At 43.1% G+C, this 26,968-nt stretch overlaps 1 protein-coding gene and 1 long non-coding RNA gene across 7 annotated transcripts in view; one reads left to right on the top strand and one right to left on the bottom strand.

Moving 5' to 3' along the window:
• robo1 (roundabout, axon guidance receptor, homolog 1 (Drosophila)) overlaps positions 1-26,968 on the bottom strand; it is a 226,089-nt gene that overhangs the window by 95,795 nt on the left and 103,326 nt on the right. For all 6 annotated transcript variants that reach the window (XM_065960089.1, XM_065960085.1, XM_065960087.1 and 3 more), the window contains one exon: positions 15,510-15,836. In XM_065960089.1, coding sequence (XP_065816161.1) covers positions 15,510-15,836 — 327 coding nt within the window. The remainder of the gene's footprint in view (positions 1-15,509; positions 15,837-26,968) is intronic.
• On the top strand, positions 20,786-26,395 carry LOC136180458 (uncharacterized). Its single transcript, XR_010667110.1, has 2 exons — positions 20,786-21,437; positions 22,800-26,395. It is a non-coding gene; the product is annotated as an uncharacterized lncRNA (long non-coding RNA).

Raw genomic sequence — 26,968 nt, 5'->3', positions numbered from 1 at the left:
TGTATTCTTTTTCTCACTGAACCACTAGTTTACCCTCTATGATTCCCTTTAGTTTCTGACCCAAGGGTCTTACTGTGGCCTGTGTGGCATTGCTCATATTAGATCGAATGACTCCTCTATTGGCCCACACTAGAGACATCTGACTCTGTAAACTCATTAAAGGCTGGTTCTGTCAGCAGGACAGGGTGATGCTTCTGCTCCCTGATGAATACAGGCATGTCCAGGATATAAATCGGTCTCATCTGGTGTCCGTCCATACGTCCAAGGTGCACAAACACACACAAGCACACACACACATAAACTTGCTGAAAGATGTTCCCGTGGGTCTCATCTGTCTCACTTAGTTCCACAAACTCGCTTGTGATCATTCGCAGAGAAAAAAGTGAGCATCTGTTTAACTTAGTTCAGCAGGAGTGCACCCAAAGAGTCTTTTAAAGTCTTTTAACTTGACATCAAAGCTGACTGATGAATAAGGTCCTTTCAGTACTTCGAAAATATGAGCCATGGGACTATGAGGAAGCCGTATTACTATATGGAAAAACCTCATAACATGGCACTATACTGAGCACCTTCAGACTGGGTTTCTAATTTTGGCTTTAATGCATTATTGAAGGACTTTTCGTATATTTATGTAACCTAAAAACTGAGTTCAATCTGTCTTTAAGGGGCTGTCTTAACTCAGAGAACCACACTTAAGTGATAAATGGTCTCATTCTGCAAGATCTGGACTCTCAGGGAAGCAAATTAGCTGCAAAGTACAATCTTAGGTGAGAAATATATGAACGACGATCCAATTAAATATACATATTTGAAAAATGATTTAATAATCCTTGACTTGTCCAGGAAATTTATCAAATCCCTCGACATTCCCTGTCTCCACAAAGTTACTCCCAAAAGCCCAGGACCAATGGGAAACCTGCTTAAGATAAAATATTTCCCAATTACTCCCCTGAATTCCTCCAGTAGAGCCAGATAGTCGAGGTAAAACAGGTGTGTATTAAATGTCTGGTCAACCATTTCCATTCAGCAAACCCTTTTGTCTACATGCCGGATTGATGCTCGCTCTCCATCTGTGGCTGAGAGGATTAACCGGCGGGCTGAGGGAGAGTCTTATCTCACCTTGCAGAGATAAATCAGACAGGGATACGGCGCTGCTCGCACACCGCTCTGCACGGAGGAAGACAGAGGCATTTGAACAGAAAAGCCACACACAGTCTCCCTTCCAGACTGTTTGTTTAAAACCTGCTTTAAAGGGTTTATGCTCTGCTCGGGCATGCCCTTAGGAAAGAGCGGCCAGTGGCGATGGGTTCCAGGGTTGTTTGGACGGGCGAAATGGTCACCTTGATCTCCTCACCCGTGACAGTTTCCAGATGACGTGTGAGAGAGAGAAAAGCTGTCTGCAGAGAACTTGGCCTAGTTCTTTTATACGCCTCTGTCCAGCCTCTTTGATTTTTCACCTCTTTGGGGAACACCTTGACACCCACTCATACACGCTTGTTTCAGTTTGAAGACTCGCTGTTTCTACCAAGTTGGAAAACAACAATGCGACTATGCATACGGATAAGAAGATTCTTGATTTGCATGCTCGGTCAACTAACTGACACCCATTTTGAGATGTGTGCACTCGTATGTCTATAACACAAAAAGGGATGCAGCCATTTCCCCCTGTGTCCAAAACTTCCTGCCTTAGTAAATGTTTTTGGTCTCCTAACAACTTCATGGCCAAGAAGAATAACAGTTGATGTTTGGAATGAGTATATTTATACTTATGAGAAGGCAGCTATAATAATGCCAATGTTTCTGAGGGACAAAGCTGGGTCTGTGTTGTGTTGCCTCAGGGGAAATAGCTGGAATCTTGGACCTGATGAAAGCAACTCTTTCCTGGTACAATTCAAGCTTGAAAGTGCGGCAGCAGAAATCATTTTTTTTGGGGGGGAAAGTAAATTTAAGAAGAATCCTAAGAGTGTGTGAGCTGTTCACTGCGAAGGATTGCAGCACTTCTTTCTTGCACAGTCATTGCTGAGACATATATCATTGCTGCAATCTGTCAGAAAATAACTTTCCAGAGGACAGAAGCCTCAAGTACCTGAGGAGACACAGACAGCTGAATCTCATTGCTTACTGATGTGTGAAAAACTCAACTATTCGAGCATATGTGATATTCTACGACAGAGATATTCTCCCCTCATACGCAATTTTCATTAAGCAGTAGGTGTGTGTGAACCACCCCAAGCAATTAGAAATTATTGATCTGCAGAATTGTCTCAGCAAACGGTAATTACAAAGAGCTTTAGACCTAATGATTACTTGATGAGATGCACAGTACAGATGAGCTAACAGGAGTCGTGTGCATAAATGATGAAATATATGTGCAAGATTGTCTGTAGGAAAGTGTAATTACGACATGAAGGGACATCAAATGTCCTTTAACAGCTGATTAGATCAGGAACAGACTCCCATCACAGTGATTCATATGGGAGGCTACAGCTTATAATCAAGACAGGTGGGGAGTAATGTATTCATAAAAAGGTGGTAGCGTGGATACAGATGGTGCAAGTGTGGAGAGTTCTTTCATCTTAAAACACTTGCCATCAGGTTTTGCATATGAAAAAGTTCCCGCCACTAAGAGGCCATCCAAGTAAAGGTGACCTTTTGCGGCGTGGAACATCAATGGATCAGGTGTGGGACAACGGTTCTATTGAAGGCGGGACGCTCATAGTACCTTCAAAGAAAGCATTGGAAGAAACGAGAGCACTTGTAACAGTTGACGTCAATCAATAAGGGTCTCTGGTAGGGATTTCCATTCTGTTGACCAGACCTGAAGCAGATCTCGAGGGGGGAGGGTGGGGGACGTTTATCCCGAGCATCCACCAGAGCCTGATGGCCATGCAGAGTTGAAGAGCAAGAATTACATTTAAGAGCAACTCACATTGTGAAGTGACTGCAGCGCCAAGAGGATAAAAGCCAGCAGGCAGGCCGCAGCAGCAACTGAGTGCTTCACCGCTGAGGACAGTTTGTGTTTGCCAACAGCAAATAACCGCCTCTGGCCCATTAAGTACCATCTCTTTTTTTTTCTGCAAACAAAAGCCGATTGCCACTGAGACGACACAAGCTCTTCTCAGTGGTTACCGCTACACCGCTCGATCAAACAAGGAGCTGTATGTGGAGCGAGCCCAAAGCCAACACAGTGAAGAACTCTGACCTAACGGGAGTACATGAAGACTACATACTGCCAGGTCTACATAAAGGAATCTTAAGTACTCTCTGTTTCGGCTCATTCGTTATCCTGGCATCTACTTTTTGTGTCCATTGGTCATGAAATCAGGTTGATGAGAGCTGCAAGCCTTTGGGAATTTGGATTGAAGTGGTGAGAATGCATTTATGATGTCAAAGGTGAATCAAAAGCATTTTTCATACATGCACAAAACACCTATGGTAATGACAAAAAAATGTACATAAGACTGTATTACTTTGATCAAGTTAAGTCCAAAGGCACATAAAAGGGCAGGGGAGTATGTAAAAGGCAACAACAAGCACACATCAGACTCAGAAACATAAAAAAAAACTGAACTGAACTGTTTGGCTTTCACACATAACACTAAAGCCCAAACGCAGAGGGAGTAAAAAAAAAAAAAGATTCTTGTTGAACAGACTGGGATGAAATGGCGCGATGCCAGTTTCTGTCTGTAAGAAGAAAAAAGGAACAAGGAAACTATAAAAAAAAAAAAAAAAAAAAAAAAAAAAAAAAAAGGTATGAGAGTAGAGACTGGCTTTAGGGAGATATCTCAGCTGGCAAGTGCTCAGACAACAACCAAATGCAGGCACATGTAGCTATAAACACACACGCACTCACAAACAAATGTCACACAAACACGCACATCACACTCTCAGGGACACGCACACATACATTCTATGGCAGCGTGCTTATAGCCAGAGAGTTGCCAGCTGTCGGAGATCTTTGAGGGAACAGAACACCACCTGTCCCCTTATCTTCCCCTCACGAGCCAAGAGAGACACTCCGTCCAACTGGAGCCACCTCCATCTCCCTCATCCAATGCTTAATGGCAGCTTGTCTGCTATTTTCTCTTCCACAATTTATCCCTGTCTTTGTTCCCATCTCTCCTTCTGCGCGTTTGATCTCGAAGCACAGGATTCTTAGCAATTATTCCGAAGCACATCAAGGCTTTTCCGACTGGAGAGAAATCTAAATGATGTACCTGTAGTCCTGGCAGTGATGAGACTTTACGAGGTTTAGATTTGGGTAAAGGGAGAATAGTTTATCCAGATGTTTCTTTTGCTGTTGCCAGACAGGAATTTGACCATCAGGTCAGTGACCGTGTGTGTCTGATGGGGTGCAAGGTTGACATTTCTCTGTTGCTGTGTTTACATTTTCTTACCCCGTCCCCTCTCTCCTCTCCGTGCCATTGTTTTGGTTCTGGTTAGTGGAGTGTTTGGGTGCAGACAGATTGATAGAAGCCAGGTTGAAGCACGGGCAAACTCTAACCACAGTTCAACCTGGTTTCTGCTGCTTTCAGTGTAAACACAAGCCAATGTGATACCCTCAAAAATAAACATGGTGGGCAGAGGACTTTTTGGTCCTGAATGATGGCAAAGTCCATCGTATCTGGGGTTGAGATGGAATAACTCAGCTCTGCTCCAGCCCACATGCTAATATCGAGCACAGTGTTAATGGCCGCTTTCATTGAAGCTGTTAAAATAGGGGAACATTCTCTCAATCTGTGCTGGTAGCTCGAGTGCCACCGGCCAAATAAAAGCAGCATGTGCAGTTTCCAGGTAACCAGGCGTAGTGAGAATGTGTATATGATGGCAGCGCTAATGGGCCAGAGTTCCTCTGCACATCAAGGCACACACACACACACATATATATATATATATATATTCACACACCAGCCATCCTGCTCGTATACTGTACACACTCCAGGAGCACTTTCGCCTGGGAAAGACTTGTGGAAGAATTGAATGATGGCCCTAACAGCTGTCTGGGAGTTATAGTCTGAATCCTGAAGGCCACGCTGATGTTTTTCAGTCAACCTGAGCAGTGCTCGAGCAGATGGAGGTCACCACTGGGTAGCATAGCTAAAATTAAACCAGCAGCTTAGCATGAATTAAGCCGGGGCCCCTGGGCAGCGAGAATGCATCCCACAGGATTGAGGCGGGTGCTGGGCAGGGAGCACCATTGCCGGCAGGGACCGGGCCGCAGCTGAGGGAAGGTTTCACCAAATCAGTCTCACTCCAACTCCTCGGAGGGCGAAAGTGAATTTACATGGCAGTGGTGAACCCTGGGTAATGTGATTAAATCCTGGCAACACACAGCGCGATGATTAACTTATTCTCTACCCTCCTCGTGCCCTTCCATGCTGCTTCTTGCGTCTCTGTCAGGCAATCAATAAGCTATTATAGCTCCAAACAGCGAGGGCAAATTAACTTACGGCTCCACCTGCAGAGTCGGCACTCTCCACTAATCCCATTGGCAGAAGAAAAAAAAAAAAAAAACGAGAGTGGACGCAAAGGCCAGGGCCCAAGATCATCTGCTGCCACACCGTGATTATCGGCAGGACGCTATCGGAGAAGAGTCAAACAGGTTCTGAGGTCCAAACGTGGCACTAGAAGTCACGTTGTAGTGCCCTAGGAAAGTCAGGTGGCTCTGAAACTCGGATGGAATGGATGATTGGTAAATGTGTGTTGGAAACTGGCACAGTTGAGTGTCCTGTCCTTATCAGGAAAGTGAAAAATTCCGAGAAAGAAAAAAAAAGAAAAAAGAAGCTATATCCCATCGGGTCACTGAGGGACTTTCTATCCCATCCATCAGTTTGGAGCCAATTGACTAAATGGAGCTGAGGCACCAATGACAGATTAGAATCTGATACTAGCGCCAGAGACAGCGAGAGAGTGGGGCGAGGGGGGCTCTGGAAGGAAGAATAGAAGTGTCACCCTGGAGCCCTACAGCAGCAGCACTACGGTCATACAATATGGGGCCTCACTGAGTCAGATGTCAGCTATTTCAGACTTTACCCACAGCAACCGACTACTGTTTGAATTTTCAATAGATCCTCTCCACTTTCCTCATTTTACACATGACGTCCCCCTGTCTGTCTTTCATCCACCTCTTTGCAGTATATTGTTACACGGAGATCCTTTTGTGCTCCTGCCACACCCTGTTCGGAAAGGTCAAACGGGCACAAAGAAGAGGTGAGAGAGTATCTGTTCTATTCATCCCTCTGCGACGCTGCCCTCCTCCTTATGCCCCTAATTAGACTATTGTAGTATGTTTACACACACTCCAAACGAGGATGATTATGTTCACCGCACATGTAGTGACGCCTGGGGTGTGTAAACATCACTCTCAAAAGTAATAGGATGCAACAGATGTTTAAAGAAGTCGAACGAAAACATCTTTCAGATACGACCTGCATGCTTTCAGTTTGGTTAAGGGGGTTTGTTTGTTGCTTTTCTCTTTAAGTCCTTTGTCATTAGTGCTTCATTACTGCAATAACAGAGTAAATCCTTCCATTTGTAACATGAGACCTTGTATGCTGAATATCTGCGGCTCAGAAGTGAACAGCCAGCATTACAAAAAGGTCATGATAACAGAGGGTACCACAGCGTGATAATGAGCAGCAACTCACTCATACTGACTCTATTTTAGGCGACACGACAAGGAGAAACTAATTTTCCCCCAATTGTCGCTTTAATGATCAGATTAGCTGCCACGGCAACCAAGGTCAATTAGATGACAATTGCACGCCATCATGTATCTCCTGTTTGCATGTGTCAGTGAGTAATGGCAGGGTTGTGACTTTCCGCAGTCAGCAACAACAAGACTGCACTGCATCTGAGTCACATAGCACGCAGCAGATCATTATCAGTGTTTGGGTCGACTGCTTAGCTCACCAGCTCTTCTTGCGTGTCTTGCTCCAGGCTCAGCAGCATGCTACAACTGTGATAATATTTCAGATACCCCCCCCCCCCCCCCCCCTCCCCCTCCCCCTCCCACTCCACTCTTTTCCCATTTCTTCTCTTTTCCACAGGTATTGGATATTAACTATGCCTCCATTGTCTGATGTCTTTCCTCTATCAGTTCTTATTGGAGACACAATGGGGGAAAGATAGAGGAAGAAATAGAAAAACAGGGGAGAGGAAAAGAAGAGATAGCTTGTAGGAATTGGAAGATTTATCAGATAAAGGATGACACTGAACCGGTAAAGCAAAACGCTATTTCCCCGTATCGTGACCAGAACCAGTCTGTCTTCCTATGGCAACCTGAGCTTTGCTTCTCAACACTTCAACAAACAACCCCATGAATAAATAAAAGTTAAAGACACGGTCAATGCCAAGGAATAAAAAAGTGTAATTTCCATTTCCTTACAACACAAATGCCACAGTACCTCCTCCTGTCAATTTCAGTATTCAGAAGCAAATTTGTTATTTTTAATGTGCCAATATACAAATAAACTGAATACATTGTTAATAACAGAAAGTCTTAAGATTTTTTTCAAAGAAGGATTTACAAGTATGTTACAGACGTTTCACTGGTCTTGCCTTGCTGTCACTTCACCAAGAGGACACAGCTAGATGTCTGCTCTCTGCTACAAGCTGAACAAAACCCATCAATATGTGACCAATTGGATGTCTGACTGCTTGGAGTAAACGGTGGAGACGGGGGGGGGGGGGGGAAACAGGCCATCACAAGGTCCGTGCAGGCTCACCTTAAGTGGACTGTGTGCCCCTTGAGCACATTTTTCAAACTTTGCCAAAATGCTTGCAGAAAAATCCCTAAAGTTCCCCTTAATCCTCCCTAACTCCATCGTCTCGGATCGAGGGGCATGATAGAAGGTTTCAAGAGAGGGCTTAACCCGGGTTTAATAACCAGAGCATGTCCACAGAGCAGAACACCTCGTCATATGACCAAACACGCACGCACCGACCTCCCAGACTCATAAACACACACACACACACACACACACACACACACACACACACACACACACACACACACACACACACACACACACACACACACACACACACACACACACACACACACACACACACACACACACACACACACACACACACACACACACACACACAGCTTCTCGGGCCACAGGAGAGGCTCAAACCTAGAGAAGATTACACCACACAACAAGAGTAATGCGCAGGTCTCTGCAGAAGAAGCAGAGATTAGAGTCAGCAGCATACATTCATCTGGTTGTCACAAGCACTGACACACCAAGAGCTTTTATCACATGTGGAGCAGAGCCAGAGGGGCAGGTCAAACAAATATGGAAACATGTTGATAAAGGATGCACATAAAAAACACACACTTACTGCACTCTTAAACATGCACCCACAGTAAAGATGTTTTTCAAGAGGGCAGGATGTTAAAGTACTCTGCTATCAGTGGTCTTCCTGAGTGATAGTACAGGACCACTGGACTCAAGAGCCCATATACAGTATCTTATCTGCCCTAGACTAGCACTTCATAACGGTAATATCATGCGCCACCATCCTGCCGGGACCCTGCACCCACCCACCCTACCAGTGATCCTGTTCTGTACTATAGCCAGAGGCCAGGATTACATAGAGATGAATAAGCAGTCACTGTGGCGACCAGAAAAAAAAAAAAAAGGTCTGACGCACGAGAGTTTGGGGAAGCATCCAGAGACACTCAGACAGAAAGCTGTGCAGTAGGTCTGCTTTTTAAAAGACATCAAGCGATATCTGGATATTATCATCGCACATACAAGGAGGGATCGGAATTTTTTTTTTTTTGCAGAAACATTGGAAAGTGCTTAAAGTGGACCCCATAAATCAGCATCCTCAGACTTTTTAAAGGGTCATTCCTGTATTTTTAAATATGGGCACAAATTGGGGTCTGAATGACTTAAATGTAAGACACATTTTGGGATTTCCCAAAAAAAAGCTTTATACTGAGGATCTTTGATGGAGTTGTTTGCCCTAAACGGATACATCTGCACCCATTACAGCCTGTTTCATGGCTGCTGGCTGGAATAATCTACTGGAGATATTCCAAATCTGTTTGCAATCATCTGTCAGTCGAACCCCAAAAGAAGCTAGGAATATACCTTTACACACACAAACCATTCCCTACAAAAAGACACAATGACAGGAGATGTGGAGTCAGTGTGAAACATCTGTGTTAAGCATATCTAATGCCTTTCATTCCCTATTTTGCAGATCAAACCAACATATCTAAAGGGCCTAACTCAAGCTATGCCTTCCGAGGAATTATTTAATGTGGCCAATAAAAAAGCCCAAAGCTGTGTTTTTATTGTTTGATGGTGCAATTTCCTCCTAAATTCAACCCGTGACAATCTGATTATGAAGATGATAAGATACAGAGTGGGAATCACGAGGAATCACATGCGATTGCATGCTTGATATGCTAATTTGGATTTTCTGAGTCTATAAATCTCAAATAGAGCGCTGCATTGTCTCATCCTCTTTTTCCTGTGAGAAGAAAAGAGACAGACGGAGGGATGAAGGGGATTCTGTTGTACTTTTGGATGCCGTGCCTCCCCTGTCTTCCCCGGCTCAGTGGGCTGTCAGAGACGGGCGGAGCATAAAGTGATTGATGGGAATTTGGGCAAGCTCCTTTTCACCTGCCCCTTTAGCTCATGTAGAGACTGTCATACAAAACTCTGCAAGACATTGTTCACTAAACCAGTGTAGACACAATGACAGATTGATGGAGTTTAATACAAACACATACAGACACAGGAAGTCTTGCCTCACCCAACCTGGTTCTATCAAACGACTTCATTCTTATATAATCCAATCCATTCATACTACCGTCTCTCACTCTGCAGCATGTGAGATTCTCTTTAGGCTTGGAGCCAGTGTTCGCTGTAAAACAACACAAAGCAGATAACTCTGTCAGAAAACCAGAAAACCTGCGCGGCTCGCCGGCGTTGGCCTTTATCCTCTTCTACATCACTCTCTTTTTTTTTTTTTTTTTCCCTGTGGTGAGCATATTCAGTGCTTGGCCTCACATCTAGCCAGCAGTGTTAGTTTTGGTGGGGGCGGGGTGTGCGTGGGCGGAAATATGCGTGTGTTTGTGGAAAACATGCTCCAGAACTCCCCAAATCAGTGTGACATTTGACACATTTTTACATGAGTGAAAGAGACAAGAGCATCTTCTTGCTTTTCACTCCAGGCTGCTGTCACGGCAGCAAGTGACGTCTGAGCTTTGGGTCGTTAATGTCAGCCAACATCAGTCTGAATGTTTCTTGCACATTAGTCAACACGGTCAAAGTTTTAAGGTATGCATTCAGGTCACTATCAACCAAACATGCCAAAAGAGGCACCACTCGTTTTGTCTTTTAAATAGTTTCCTCTCTTAGGATCGCCATCATTTCCACTTAAAATGGCATTTAGGTATCGACCGAACATAGCAAATACATTCTTCTGGTTTAATTACATGGATTGCATTGATTTATGCAAACACCCTGAAGGGCTAACTATCCGCAGACCACACGCAACATGAATGATAAAAAATGCCTTCTGCATATATGGATTAATAGCAGGCTAATTGGACTGCATGTGTTGATCATTTCTACCCTGCAGAGGTTTTTTACAAAGCCTGAGCTGACAGTAATGTGCTGTGTTCGGGGATAATTACACAGTGGCCAGTTGTTTCCCATGTGCAGTAACTTCAAGATTAACAGCATGGGAGTGGAATAGCCTTGAACAACAGCACACATGCAGCAGCTATGCAGGGCGAGATAACAAGTTAAGACATTATTTGTTAAATGAGAAAACATCAATTTGTTTTATTGGTTTCGGCCAAGAGTTAGTATGCAAAACTTTTTAAAGAAACAAAGTTTACTTGAGAGAGTTCAGCTTTGACAGCAACACGCGCACAAAATCACACGAAACACACACACAACAGGGCTTAGAGTTTGGAGAATGACTCTGTCTGCATTCCAACATGAAACAGATCGGAGTGGAGGCCAAGGAGAGTCTGTGGTGTGGAGCCCACGCCTCGGCTGCCTGTTGACTCATGAAGCAGACCCTGGCTGTGCCGTTTGCACCAATTTGCTGTGAACCTCCCTGAGACAAATAACTGCCACAGAGCTGTAACACACTCTGCCTCCAGTCGCCTGGCAGCTTGCCAGCACACCCTCTTCTGCTGCTGCCGCTGCTGCTGCTGCTGGGGTGGGCTGTCCTGATTTCTTCTCCATCTGCTGTTTGTCTTGTATTCTTTGTTACTGCTTTGCTACCTCAGTCACTCCATCATCCATCTTTCCTTTTATTGTTATGTAATTGAATTCATATTGGTGTGCATTAGTCTCTAAATCATTTTCAATAAACTACTTTTTGTCAACCCCTTCCCAACTCCCCTGTAAAGCACTTTGAACTACAACTGAACTTTTGATTCTTTTTTTTGTGCTTACTTTACAGAATATTTCTTATTTGGGACTCTTCCATATATCTGAGCAGGAAAGGGAGGTTACAAAAGGCCACGTGCTCCTGCCAAATGACAAAAACACACAGCAAGAGTGGGACTGAAACTTCCACTCTCATGATGAGCAAATGAAAGCAAACACCATGACAAATAAATAATTACTGTGCCACCAGGAAGCTGTTTCACTCAGAGGGCTTGTTCCATTTCAGTGGGTAGCAGTAGAGCAACAAGGAGTTAAGCAGTTATGAAAGAAATATGAGATGGAGCAAACTTGATGTGTCAAAAGGAGGCGTCGTGCTGAAGCAGAAAACATAAAGACCCTGAATCTTTGAGAGCAAACAGATGTACTACAAGGGGTTTTCTGAAAGAGAGACAAGCGAGCCATCCTATCAGTGGGAGGTTCAGGCGAGTGCATGCCGGCCAACTGTCTCCACGCTCTGCAGATGACCCTCCTGCATGGCCCCAAAAGTCTGTCAGGTTGAACCCAGTTTCCTTCAACACATCAGAAGCCTCCACCTTCCCCCACCAATCAAGAGAGTCGGCCAAGCCAGCTGGCTGCACGTGTTGAAAAGGATTTCAACAGGAACATCGAGATCAATGCGATTCTGATATAAACTTGGCAGAATAGAGTTATGTGCAATGGACCAAATTCAAGTAAACATCCCTTTGCTTCTGTTGTTAGTAGCTGTAAAAAGTAAACTATGCCTCTGGAGTGTGTGTATGTGTGTGTGTGTCAACATAAGACTGACAGCCAGCCCGATGCGGTCAGCACTGTGCAGGCAGCCAGGCCGCTAGACAGCCGGCCCTGAGGTTATCGCCTGCTGAAGTGGAGCAGTGTGCCGTCCATTACCTCACTTTACTATCTCTGCATCCAGGGGAAAGGACACAAGCTATTCATAGAGACACTCAGGGCCACAAAGAACGCTGGGTATAAAAAAAATCAGTGACAGAGCACCGAATATACATTAAGGAGTTCTGCTCCATAATGGTGAAGAAAATGTCTGTGATTTTTAAAATGATTTTTTTTTCATGTTTTTCACTTTAGTGGAATCACGACTTGCATTTAATTCTTCACAGGTCATGGGAGAGTTTGGGATACTTTTTTTGTAACAATGTAGGTCAAATTTTAATGTGGCTGGCCTTACCCTGAGTTCTTTATCAGCCTTATGGACAAAGGAAGCTCTTTATTTGACGTCCACATCCCTAACACACACAAAAAAAAGCAATAACCTAATAGGAAAAGAATCCAGTCTTAGGCTTGTTTGAATACACAAGTCAAACAGGATTCACGGTTAATGCATTAGCGCAGGCTTTGGGTTAAGAGGCTGTGATAGAGAGATTGTGGGCAGTACTGTACATGTGGTTAATGATAAGCCAAACAAACTGGGTTAGCTCTCCTAGTCTGACAAAACAGGACTTGTTGAAACTTGGATTACATGAACAATTGCTGGTGAGTAAGACCCAGGCTCTTAGAATAACATAGAAAATAAATTGTGTTTTTAGCTTTTAGAGTAAAAAGGTTAGAAGGGGGCGAGCGAGGCAAAGTAAACACAATTAAAACCAAGACTTCCTTCTTTGGAGTTTCATTGGAAATAAAGAGGCTGGTAGTTTCTTCAACTTAGACTGAGACTGAGTAAAGCATCCCCTCTTCAAGTGTTGAACTTTGAAAAGTTAAAATATGAGCCCCTTTTATGACAACACGGAACCAAAAGGCTCTCAAACTTTCTTTTATGCTCCTGTGAGTATAAGGTATATATGGTTTGTGGGGTTTTCACCAAGGAGTTCAAGTAAATCTTTGGCGAGAAATTTCAGTCTGCCTCTGACTTTTTTCTTTTTCTACGGCATTTCTTCTCCGTCAGGGTTCCTTCCAGGTTGCTCCGACAACATAATTATATGGAGTTAAGTATGAGCTGCAGAGAGGGGAGCGAGAGACACCAACAGAGCAGAGAAGGAGAGAGACTGCTGGAGCACAGTGGCTTGTCATTATGGGTCTGTTTGAACCTTGTACAGAATAAGCAGCCTAAATTGAGACTGAGCCAACGGTTCTCTGCACTCTGCTCCTCAAAAGTCCCGCCAAGTGTTTTGTTTTTCTACTTGAGAAACCCACCTCAGAAATAAACACTGCATATCATCGACTACTATGGAAAACATTTTTAGCGTTCTGACCTTTGGAAACATTTGAGTTTCTTCGTATTTTTCTTAGAATAATATTTCATGTGATTTATTGTCCCTCTAGGTAGTTTGAGTAATTACGTATGATTTGGGCTGCATTTTTATTTCCATGTTGACAAGCTTGGCTAACTTCAGATGAAACAGGATTTATGAGGTCAGGACTAATGTTGATTGTATGAGATTTGGCAGTTCAATACAAAGCTTTTGCTGACCCTTCTCTACTTTTGGTTTCCCATCTATCAGCCTACAAAAGTCTAATTTTGCGCATGCACATTTAGAGGATTTTTCCAAAAACACCTGTTGTCAACCAAATTGTCGCTTGCCCTGTCTTACTGTTGAAAGTCACATTCCCATCATTTTTAACTAATTTATCAATTCAATTCAAAAAACTTTATTTGTCCTCAGGGGGCAATTCAACTGGATTTATTTATTATTATATTATTTATTAATTTAACTGGATGAATGATATTAGTCAGCTAGATGAAGTTAACAGCAATTAGGCTTTATGGGTCCTGAACCTCAGACAAGTGACAGAGTGACCATAGCTTAATGAAATAATGTTTAATTATTTAATTTTGTCTTTTTTCCAGATTTATTCAAATAGCCTGTTTGTTTTGATGATGAAGAGACTTCTTCAGATTATTCAGCAACTGAAAAAAAAAACCCTCTTATCTAATGGCAGCGCATATTGAAGACCCCCTTATTTTGAGACTCCTATTGTAAATGTTACATCCTGACAATATGTTTCTTCTGCATTGCTGTGTGTACAGTACTAAAGGGTAGATTTCTGATTGGAAAAAGAGTCTTAACTAATAATTCAATCTTTAGGTTTTCAAGTGCAGTCCTACACAAAACAAAACAAACTGTGCCTAATAAATAAACAAATATTGGAAGCAGGAACACTTTAATTCACCTTTGTACTCCACTACTATCCAAAATCACCCACACTCCTAAAAAGCACCTAATACCTAAAAACACAAGCCTCACAAGGCCGGGAGCCAATGCCCAACTCCACAACCCCCCAAACTCCACACTGACTCACTTGCACACATTCAAACACACACAATTCTCTCTTTCCCCATCTTGATTAGATTACATTGAGCCGCTTGGTGACAGCCTCTGGGCATGCGAGAAGAGCGGTTGATATCTGAGCTCTCGTCCTCAGCCTTCACTCTCAGCCGGTCAAGAGAGCAAGAAGATAATAGCCTAATTCTAAAGAGCTGACCTCACTAACTACAGCAGCCTTTAAAGAATCATGGGAACAAATTTGTCAACGCAGGTCACTACTAACTGTAGGACTGAGACTACTTCTGCTCCCTATATTGCGTAAGTACTGCCAGCGGAACAAACACGTTGCTAATGTCTCCAAAACGGCTTGCTGACCCTCAAGATGATTAAATCCACTCAACTTCAAAGTAGACTGCTGTTGCATAAGTGTAACATCCGGTGAAAGGAATTCTGTGAGAGTACAATGAAACGTACAAGAAAGCTCTTCATTAAAAGATGACTAAACTCAGATGCAATGATTGCATTCCTTTCGAAATAAAACCTCATATCTATCTCTCTGACAAAAAGCAGAAACAGGACCACAACAGAAAAGGCTTTGTTCCCATTGTGCCTCCTGACCACCTACCAAGGGCCCTTTAGAGGAGCACTCACCCTGGAATGATCAGACCACTTCTCCCCCAAAGGCTCTGCAGGCCTACAGAGAGCGCTGGGCCAAACACATCCTGCCCATCTCCTAAGAGATTATCCAACTCAATGAACACATTCAGCAACAAACACTGAAGGAAACTGGAGCTGCTATTCAGCTGCATCTTAACCCAAACTCTTCCATTCACACCCACACTGGAAGCGAAGAAGAAATAGGAAGACATGTTGCACTTACTGGCTACTTCCAGCGAGGCGTTGTGACTCACTGCCTCTCCCAGGTAGTTTCGGGCAACACAAACGTAGGAACCTTCATCCGGTTTGCTCCGTCGTCCATGGACAATGCGTAGAAAGAAGAGCGAGCCGCTGGGAAGCAGCATGCGCTGAGATCGGGGATTGTCCCTGTCCGTTTCCACCCGCTCTCCATCCTTGTACCACTCCACTGTAGGGGTCGGCCGCCCCTCTGCTTTACAGTTAAGGGTAGCTGGTTCCCCTTTGGAGACAATCAGGTCAGAGGGGTGCTCCACAATCCGGGGTGGGGTGTCTTCTTGGCGCAGACGGGATCCTGTAAAGAAAATGTAAAAGTTGAAGCTTACATCTGCTAGAGTTTTTACACCAATTTATATTGACTTTAGATTATGTATTTACAGGTATTTTTGGATTTCTCTTAATGGATACCCATTATACCATACCATTACCCATTATGATATTGTTTCGACAACTATATCTCACTCTGAATGTGTAATAAACCTACGGTATGAGGCATCTTTGAGGGGTCACCATACAGGGTTAGAATTCCAATACTTTTGAGTAACACCTACAGTGTTTTTCCTGCCTTAATTATTGACTGTAAGGTGAACATGTCAACCCATTATGCAGTTTGGTGCATTTGACCATCTCCAGGGTCACAGAAGTCAACTTCTTAGGCTGAGTAACACACTATATAGACCTATGAATATTAATGTTCCAAATACATCTTGACTCCTACACAAATTATACAGAAATGTGTATTTAACAGCAACATACCATCAATTTAAAACAGCACCGCTGTTTTGAAGGAACACTGACAGGCACTTTTCATGAAAGCCAGCTCCATTAAATTGCCAATCTAAGAGCAAAGTCACCCTTTTACAGTATCAGTTTGTTTACTAAAGCTTGTCACAGTTCAGCAATGCGACTCTACCAATTATCGGATCAAAGAGCAGGAAAAAAAAGAAAAGAGGTCAACAGTAAACAAGAATAAGACACACCTTGGAGGTAGAGGGAAATGAAGAGATAAAAGATAAGATAAAGACACACTGCAGAGCTAAGCAACAAAGAAGGGGCAGGAGCAAAGATTACACTTTTGAAGGGAAGACAGAACAGCTAAAAGCAGTGCCAACAGCGGTGCAAATGGGGTTAACACTCCAGTGCTATCTCAGGCCATTACAATTGCTCTCTCCGACCAGTCAGCTGTGGCTATCATCCTGCTTTACATGCAAATTAGCTTCCTGTTGTTAATTCCTGAAGGGTGGGACTTGATGGTTGTGAACACATTGTGCTACTACACACAATTGTGTATGGGTGTGAGTGTCTATGTGAGGGAGAGGTTTTTTTTTTCCCCTACTCCCCGTATCTCCCAGCATAAGGCCTTTGGAGCCCATTCAGCACCAATTAAACAGAGTCTGGTCTAATTGGAGGCACAGGCCCGCAATTAATTTACCCAGCATCCCGTGAACTTGCCACACTGCCTCGTTTCTGTGCCCTCCGCCCTTCCCCCACCCAAGAAACCCTACAAATCTGGTGCTGCTGAGGAGGCATCTTCTTGTGTTCGCCATATCTTTTAGGTAAAGTCAGCATAATCAGTGACAGCTCTGTGGAAAGATTAATCACTTCAATGCAAATGTGTAGTGTTTCCAGTGAAGTATAATTAATCCAGTAGCCCAATGAAGGACAACATGATCAGGGGTCCTTTACAGTGAGTCCTAAACTTAGATCTATGGCGGAGAAGATTTTTATCTCTGCCGGGGATATGGTTTCATGTTTATAAGCTACAAATATGGGAACTGAAACTATTGGTGAGAAACTGCAATTATAGAAAAAAAATGAAATAAACACAATGCACCATATGCACACTGTGGCAATTTTTCTCCAATTTCATGCTCAGGATGGGTACTTCAAATGCTACTTCGTTGTAGACTTCTTCTGTCTATGTTAGCGTTCCCCTACTTCCTATCTAACAATACCGTTAGCTAAAAATGAAGCAGAAGTTTCTACAACACTGTATTATGCAAACAATCTCAAATGTTAGCTTTTATCCATTTCTTAGCTAAAAGTACACTTAGCTAAGATATGAGCTAAAAGGTGTTTGAATGATAGTGTTACCTTTTGTTTGGCTGTACTGTAGCTAAGAGTTGTTTTAGCTTAAAATATTTCCTATTGTCCCTCTGGATTTTAGCTTTACATTGTATTTTTTAGAAGCTTCCTTTTTACAACTTTTACCCAGAACACAATGCAGCACTTGAACTTCTCACCATGAGCTCAACATCAGAGGAAAAATACAGCCGTGTGAATATGGTCAATAGATAAAGAGCCGCTTTTTATAGGCTTATACGTATTTTTCTCATCCCCACAAGCTTAAAAGAAATAAATGAGATTCTGGGCTTAAGATTTCAGTTGCACAAACCACTATAGCTTCTCTACCATTGGATTCACAACTTACTTTTTAGAGGAATAACTCTAAATTAGATGATAATTATTTATCTTGTGGAACGTCAACAAACAAGACAAAGTTGTACAAAAAGCCCCGTTTTTCTGAAACAGTTTTTTCTATTGACACTGTTAAAACGAGGCCTATATCTGTAGAGATTACAGCATTTCTGAGAGAGTGACAGAAACAGATGGAGCGATAGCTGCATATGGTTCAGCATGAATACATCAGGCTGCTATCCGACGCTGAGTACTATTTATAAAAAATACATTTCTGTACTTCCTCACGTTTGGAGCTGCCTGAACCACGACTGAGCTAATTAACCCTCATTTGCAATCTGTTCCCATTACTAGTTTTTGAACCTGCAGACCATATGCTAACAAGGTCCAGCCCTTTGATTGGGCACCGTACTGGAGCTAACACCCCTCACTATGCTAACACACACAGGCCCATTACCACCTCACCAACTGCACCACCACCACCACCACCATCACCACCACCACCGCCACCGCCAACGCCCTTCACCAGACAAGGCAGGCTAATATGTTTTATTAAAGAGGACTTTGAAGCGCTCCGCCGCTATCTGCTCTGCCCGTCCCCTTCCTGATTTAGATGGCTCCTCTCTAATTTGAAATGGTCTGAAGTTTGGGGTTTTCTGGAGGAACCATTAACTATTTAGATGTGGCCCGCTGTGAGAAGAGCTGTGCAGTGTTTGATCAGCGGTTGTTTGCCGTAGATGATTACTGCAGGATTAATATGCAGACTAGGAATACAATATAGGTTACAGTATCATATTACATAGAAGCCTGTAAATAAATATTCCGCAGTTCTTGGAGAAATCTAAGAAGTGTTTGTGTGTGATTCCTGGGAGGGTGTGTGTGTTTTTGAGCAGTGAGTGTGTGCAAGCATGTATCAGTTACACAATGCTATTATGCTTGCCTTGTCCCTGATTAAATTTATTGTGTGCTACAGGTATATGTGGGTGAGAGAATAGGCTTGTGTGTGTGTGTGTGTGTGTGTGTGTGTGTGTGTGTGTGTGTGCATGTGTGCTGTGCTGATCTCCACAGACACTTTTAATGACCCTTGTTATTTCAGCTCCATTACCCATCACCATAGGAAAGAAATCAGAGGCAGCGCTGAGGATTATTCTCCCATGCCCCTCTCTCTACAGGTGCATGATTTTTAGAAAATGGCCAACAAGCTCACTGTACTCCTTCTCTGCCTCAAAGAAAACTCAGCAGGCAAAAGCTAAGGAAAAAAGCAGAAAAAAGCAGAGTGAACACCTCGCTTCTGAACCCAACTGTACATGTTTTCGTTCTCGCTTCACTTTGAGTCTTCTAACCCTTCCTTTATTTCAAAGCGCTGCCCTTCCTTCTCCTCTGCTGCTTTCAACCGCCCTCTCTTCTACTTTCTATCCCCCTCTTCCCCCCTCCTCCTCCGCTCGCAGACAGAAAATGTGAGATGAGCTAATGCAATACACAGCCGCACCAAAGGGAAGCTGGGACTTCTACTGCTAGGATCTGATCGATTGGTGCCTGAGGCGAGATTCTCCTTCTCCCTTAACCCTCTCGCTTGCTGGAGCGCTCGGTGCGGTTCTCTTTTTCTCAATTACTTGCACACACACACACAGAGTTAAATTCAGCTAGAGGGAGCGTTTGCTTGCAGTGGAGGTAATTAAAAAAAAAAAAACAATTCTCTGACTTTTCTCTAAGTGCTACGAGCAATCACAGTAATGAACAACAAACCCACGAGAGTCCAGAAGCAACAATAAGAACAGACATTTAACAGCTCCAGATTCAACCATGCAGCCACCACAAGGGTCCAGACCCAGACACTGACCCCTTACATGCACAGTGTCTGTAAGCATCCAAGGATTCATCAAGACCTCCGGGGTTTTTTGCCCACTCTATCAATGATGTGTGGGGCTCTTTCCCCCACACATCATTGATAGACAGGGAATAATCACATGATTTGTGATGGTTCTGAAGAATCCAAGGTCATCCATCTGGCCATTAGAGCATATACATTGATTGTATATTAACATTTTGGCAACCAGCTTCATATCGATTCATTTGTGTCTTGGAGCTACACTTGATTTTCACCATGCAACACGAGTGGATGAAATGTAAATCTATATTCCGAGAGATAAGCCTACATTTCTCAATATTGTTATAAAACCTAATCGGCATAAGAAGCAGACTGCTAAAAATCATGAAAATACATTTTAATATTATGTGACCTATTGAAGGGGGCACTCGTTTCTCGGGTCCCATCCATCCGTGGCTCTGTATAACTTAAGATGACCGAGAATAATTATATCTTTAAGTTAACAGTTTCATTCGATTTCTCACCAGTACACTGTTTGTGAGAGCAGACATGGTGCTCCACATGGAAGAACATTAATGCACAATATCTGCAAGGACAGAGAGGAGGGAGGAAGGATGGTGACAGAACATAAATAAAAAAGAGATGTTACTTCGGATTTTGTTCTCATACTTTCTAAAAATGTAGAACAATGAAAATATAATTCATTAAGCATATACCAAACAAGACTGGACCTGTTCAGATGAGTCAAACTTTTATCATTTCTAGCAATGACAACAACAACAAGACAATGCATCAAATCTTCTATTTGGAGGGACTGAAATCAAAAAAAAAGACCCTGGTATTAAGAAGTAGAGTGTGGGCAGCCTCTGGATGAAAAACAAACCCAACAGGGTCATCTCTATCAGAGCCAGGGTCATTCTTTAAACAGTGCACGTTTGCACTTTGCAATCAAGAGCTGGTGTCACACCCATGGGCTACATCATGTGTGCTGCATTTTTATCACTAATCACAGGAAAGCAGACCAGAAAACAGACATAAAAAAAAAACACCTAGAAGACATTCAGGCCCAATGATCCTCTGACTTTAAAATAAATTAAAAGTGCTTTGATCTCTTAGAGCTCTTTTTAATGCCTCCTGACTTGACAGACGAGTAGGCAGAAAAGGAGTCATGGCAGCTGCCCTTTACCCCTGAGAATTCATCAGGGGAGAGGGACTGTAAGGCCAATTTAGATACAACATAGAGAACAACTCCACAATACTGGGTCATTCAGTCCAATGGAACAAAGATCCCGGCCTCAGGTTGCATGTGATTATATGAGCAATCTAGCAGTGAGATTTTATTTCCCTCGTAAAGATCAAGGTCGCAGAATCTCATAAAGACAGATGCTAAAATCGAGAGGTGTTGCAGGAGCCTGAGCCATATCATCTCGCCCCATATCAGATGTCCAGCTGAGCAACCGCACAGACGTGGAATATTGGTCTGCGATAAGGAAGGCTGAGCACAGTAGGGCACTCCCTATCTTCAGTCCCATTAATCTGCGATTAGGGGACTTAAGAGGGATTTATGGCAGAGATAAGAGCAGAGGGCGTGTCCCTCGAGGCTGGTGACACGCCTTCACGGGACAGTGCAGGCCTGTGAACGACTGAAGGGTAAGAAAAGGCACCCTTTTCTCTTGAATTAGAGACGATAACAGCGAGAGAGGGCAGAGATAAGACGGAGAGACGGAAACAGAGAGAAAAGGCGAGGCAGCGTACTCCTGCTGATCAGATGACATTAACAGGAAAGTGAAACTGAATCTTTTAGCGTTTCCACATCAGGATCCCACCCTGGAATGCACTGCTTGAATGACTCTGCCAGTTGCATCAGATCGGGCCTGTTTTTAATGTTACACAAGGCTATCGCTTACACTCCTGAGAGGCAGGATTAGAGCCCTGTGTGTTTGTGTGCAAGAGTGTGTATGGGGACCCAGAGGTGGGGTTTTGCAGAGGGGGTGTGATGGATATCTTTATAGCCTCTTTCTTTTCTCATCTCTTTGTCTCCGTTTAGCAAACAGAACGGGTTAAGGTTACCTCGCTGATACTACTGCAGCACTTGAGAAGATAGATCGGTTTCCAAAAAATAGTACCAGCGTCCAAATCTGTGCTTTTTTTTTTAATCACAGCACGCATGAAACTGACTACCTGAGAGTTTATACACAACACTGCAACCCAACACTGCACAATTTGATTGTTTAGCTTTACTTGTTTCTAAACAAACTCAATAAAGTCTGGATTTGTGTAGAAGATCACAAAGCTTCTATTGATAGTTGAGGGAAATATGGCTTCTGCAGACTGCAGTGTAAACATGACACAAAGAACCTTTGTTTTTATTCAGGCAAAGACACTGAACAAGGTCAGGATGTAATCAGAACAAAACTGTGGTAACTATGACTGTAAAAGGCTTTCAACACAACTAGTTTGATAAATTGTTATTTCATTTCAACAATCAGAAATGATCCTGTAGGGCTGATACATTGTATCAGTAGTGATAATGCAATGTGCACGTGTGTAATGATCACATTGCAGGATGCGAGGTATATTATTATATTATCTTGCAAGATAATAAGGTAAATTAACTCAGACATATTTTGCAAGAGTTTTTTCTGCCAGCTACAAATAAGAAAACTCAAAAGTATCGGTTTTTCCAATAATTATCTCCTAAAAAACCGTCTGATATTATATAAGTACACCCATTAAAAATAAAACATACTTAATGCAATAAACAGGGAACGTGTTCCTATAAAATTTAGTTAAACCAATTGTAAACCTCAAAATCTGCACCACTTTCATCTTGATATGTTTTTAAGATCCATCAGCATCATACTGTGATATGCTTCTGCTTTCTTCTTTCTGTGGCTTAAAGGAGATGACAAATCTGCTGATGACACCATTCAAAAGCACTTTCTGCCTCCCTTGCTTGGGACATGGGTTTCAAGCTCAAGGCCTTAGGCATAATCATTTTTTTCTCATCAGGATGGGATCCAACAAAGACCTCCTAGGCCTGGAGCAGCAGCCCTTACTCCTGGTTGTGTCAGCCAGGGAACACATCCCTATTTCTCCCCTGGCAATGGAAGCCGAACGGAGTAAGCCAGCGCCAGCAGAGGAGTGCTCCTCTGGGAGGCTGGGGTCCATCCTGCTCTGAGGCGCCCATCTGGAGCTACAACAATAAGAACAGTATTTCCACTGCTGCTCCAGGCCTGACACATTTTCAAAACACCAGGCATGATGGGCAATATAATAAAGGACTGCTGGTGCTCAAGAAACACCTTCTAAGGTTTTTTGTGTGTTTTTAGACACTTTTGCAGTTGCATTCAAGTTAAGAATGGGATCTCCATAGAAGAATGAGGTATTTTCCAATGCAAAGAAAGCTTTATTCTCACAATGTACGTATATATCCATTTCACATTAACTGTCAGCAGCATAACAAAAGGATGTGACTATGGAGAGACATGACAAGAGGAAAATATACTATACATAATGAATTGTCAACAGAAACCCAGGGGACTCAATTGTGTACGACTTATAGCTCCTCCTGATGCCAAGCTGCTCCAGCGAGTGTCATTAGACACAAATACAAGCTGTCAAACTCTGCAAGAAGGCCATGAGGGCAGAACTCATTCCTGCAGGATAAAAACACATCTCCTATGCTTTATTATATCCATTCACAGAGACGAGGAGGGGATCTGTAGTGGAAAAGACTGGAATGCTTGTTAGGAGAGCTGCCTGTCAAGCCGGCTCTGGAGACCGTGCAGGCAGATGGGCTGAACAGAGCATGGATGGACACAAGAAAAGAGCCAGCCTGTCTATATGTGTGTGAATCCGTCTGTCTAGCATTTATCTATCATTCTGGTCACAATGTGCATGTCTGTTTTTTGACTTTGAGTAGACTCTCAGGCTCCTCAGGTTGACCCTGAATATTCACAGCGGTGACCTAAGAAGAAAACCCGGCCAGAAAGAGCTCCAGTACCGTTGTTGTCAAGGATGTCATTCCTTCAGCAGAGTGGATCCCCCTAATTAATATGAGCCATGCTTGGACCCTCTATTAGGAAGCTTTATTTTCTGTATGCAGCACAGGCAAGGCTTGGAGAGTGCAAGTGGGCAATTACTTCTTGTTTTGTTTTCTAGCTGTTTTTAATGAGGTCTGACCAGTGCAATCTCAGAGATACATCAAAGCAGCGTTCAGCAAACAGCATGGGAGAAGCGGGGGTAATTGAATATGCTGCTGCATTTATTTCCCAACAGGGGGATAGCGGCGTCTCACTGTTGACTTTTTTTAACATGAGCTGCTAGACATGGAATCCTTCATAGGTTGATAAACTATATTTCAGCCAATTTGCTGAGCATTTTGAGAAACAAACATATGAAAAAAGCAAGGATTATGAATACGATTCTTAGCAGAATGGTATGGCTCTACTTCACACGTATTATGCAATGATTACAGGATTAATGCAAACAGAACACAGGGTGATAGAATTCAAAGTCTGCTGTCTTCTCAGTTTTGCATCAATAACAATACAGCACAATGGTAGGCTCCCATCAAGGTCACTCTCTCAACCAGCTCCAATGGTTCTGTTCCTGTAACAGTCCATGAGGGGACTGGGTAGGTTGCAGGGGAGGGGCTGATGAGCAGGGAGGAGGAAGTAGGACCAGCACGCTCAGCTGGCACTGCACAGCCACAGGGAGTATGGCATTTAGGCTGGATGCCAAGAAAAAGAGCAGCTCTGTAGAGAAGCCAAAGTGAATGGAGGCAGGCACGGCCAAAAAGCACCTAATGCTTTTTAAATGTTATTTAGCTGATGGCAGCGGCTGATACGAGCTTGCTGCTGGATCAGTGTTGAATTACAGCCCCAGAGAGCGGAGCTGGTGACCTTATGTAGGCTATTCTAAATGTCCGGCCAAACACATTCTAAAGCAAATCTCAGACAGCTGGCTGTTGAAAGAGAATTTCAGTTACAGCATTCAGACCAGGGCACAGCTGTAATGCCATGAGTGCAGAAACTTGGCACATTTCCCTGTGGTACCCTTTAGGTTAAAAGGGTAAGCATGGAGCACATAGCATCGGCCTGTCAATGTGTGAAATCTTGTGCATGTGCATGCATACATGTGAGCGTGGTTCATGCAGTGTAGCTGTGGGTAGAAGGTATTATTAAAGTGAAACGTGGCTCCCAGAGGCACAGAGTAGGTTAAGACTCAGTGGAGCCAGTTTCTCATGTGGCAGGATCCCAGAGACAGCAGTACGGGCCTGCTGAGCGGGGCATGGCCCGAGTCCAGCCAAATGGAACACAAATCGCCCCAAACTGTTCAAACCTGGCTTGGAAAAACAAAAGTGGGATGTAAGGCTTGCCATGTGATGCACAGTAAATATTTGGTCAAAATTAATGAAGGGGCCAAGTGTGCCAAGAAGCCTTTTTCTCGAAGTCCACAGAGGGGAGACTGTGCCCAGTCTGGCATTGAAATTAAATTTCCTTCTGCAGACAACTGCTCACTGGTCTGTCGGCTTGCCAGCATCCACTTACCACGTCTCCTTAAAAACACATACCAACTGTCCAGGTACACAGTGTTTCCAACCTAAGACCGTTTGCTTTTCATGCTCTACCCCAAAACGACTTTATCATAATGAATCCCAGTTGCTGTTTCCCATATGTCAGTTTTTGACATTTGACGGCAGATATACTGTCAGACTTCTGAATAAAAGGAAGAGCTGTTTTCCTGCCGAGCTGGAGACGGAGGGGGAAGCAGATCAGCGGAAGACAGCTGTGATGACACATGCAAGAAACTAAATATCCCTATCACCAATGGAGTTTAGGAGGCTGAAATAAGCACACTGAGGATCTGTCTTCTCCACAGACACTGCATGATATTGATTTTCCAAAGTTCTTTTTTAAGGCCTCTGGAAACACAGCTTGAAAAAGTAAAAATGCATTTTTGATGACAAAGTACAGAGTCTTAATGCTTCCAGTTTAGACCACTTCTCAAGACTTTGTTGGCATGGCCTATCCAGTTTTGACTGACATCTGTTTGCCTCAGCACGCAGTAATATGCATGTGATAAATATTGTAGTGCAGCTCTTAACAGAATTATTGACTCTCCTGAGTGGGAATCAGAAGTGAAAGCAACAGCTCTTTCAACACAGAATGTATAATTTTAATGGGTCACTAAATGGTAAATTACAGAATGCTTTTAATCTAAAGACAGAAATAAGCATAAACATTCAACACTGGCGGAGCTTGCTCTTAAAGAAATTAATGCAATGCTTCACAACAGCTCTGTAGTTTTAGCTTGAGCAACAGTGGAAGTACAACAACAGTAAAATCCCTCCACTAAAACTCAACATGTGCCACTGAAGAACTCCCAAAAATGACAATTAACAGTCCTGGCTCATATTCAACATTTGTTGCCAGTAACACTTAGCCAATGGTCGAAGCTAACACTGGGAAATTATAGTTGCTTTTCTCTCTGATTGGTTAATTGTGTTAATTCAAGTGGAAACATTTTGTTTGGTTTTAAACTAATTTCTGATCATTTAAGATCCTTTCTTTTTGTGAATAAACTCCTCATTAACAAAGTGAGCAGGCTGTTGTGGGTTTGGGTTTCCAAACGCTGTAAAAACTGATCAGCAGAGAGGCAGTCAAGAAAGATTTTATAGGTTTTTGAATCCATAATGGATACTTTATAAGTATCTGGCAAAAAGGTTCAGTCTTCCCTGTTATATGAGAAGAGACAAATATGTCATGGTTATAAGGCTAACGTGTGCCGTGAATGTCTGAATCAAAAGGGAGAAAAAAAGAGATGTAAGTTCTGCTCAATCAAAGGGGAAATGGGAAAGAAGGCAAATACTCTTCATGATGTCGAAAGTGGACCCATCACAATCCTTAAAGCATTGAGCAAAGGTTGAGACCGAAGTGAATAGTGTGCTCTGATTAGAGGACATAATGAGACGGGATAAACACCGCCTGTCAACGCTGAATGTTGGAAAGAATCACAACCATCAAGTAGGAAAGCATTTATGACAGAGCACCTTCACACGATGTTACACTGGCTTCTGAGCCAAAATAATATGTAGCCAAGTGCATGCAGAGAAACAGAGGTGAGGCTCTAAACCTAAAGCACACGTTTTATAGTTTGAACTATAAAGCTTCCGA

This window comes from Labrus bergylta, chromosome 11 (assembly GCF_963930695.1).
Source record: "Labrus bergylta chromosome 11, fLabBer1.1, whole genome shotgun sequence".
Classification (NCBI taxonomy): Eukaryota; Metazoa; Chordata; class Actinopteri; order Labriformes; family Labridae; genus Labrus; species Labrus bergylta.
The sequence above is the reverse complement of the archived record's forward strand: the minus strand, read 5'-3'. Positions and strand labels throughout refer to the sequence as shown.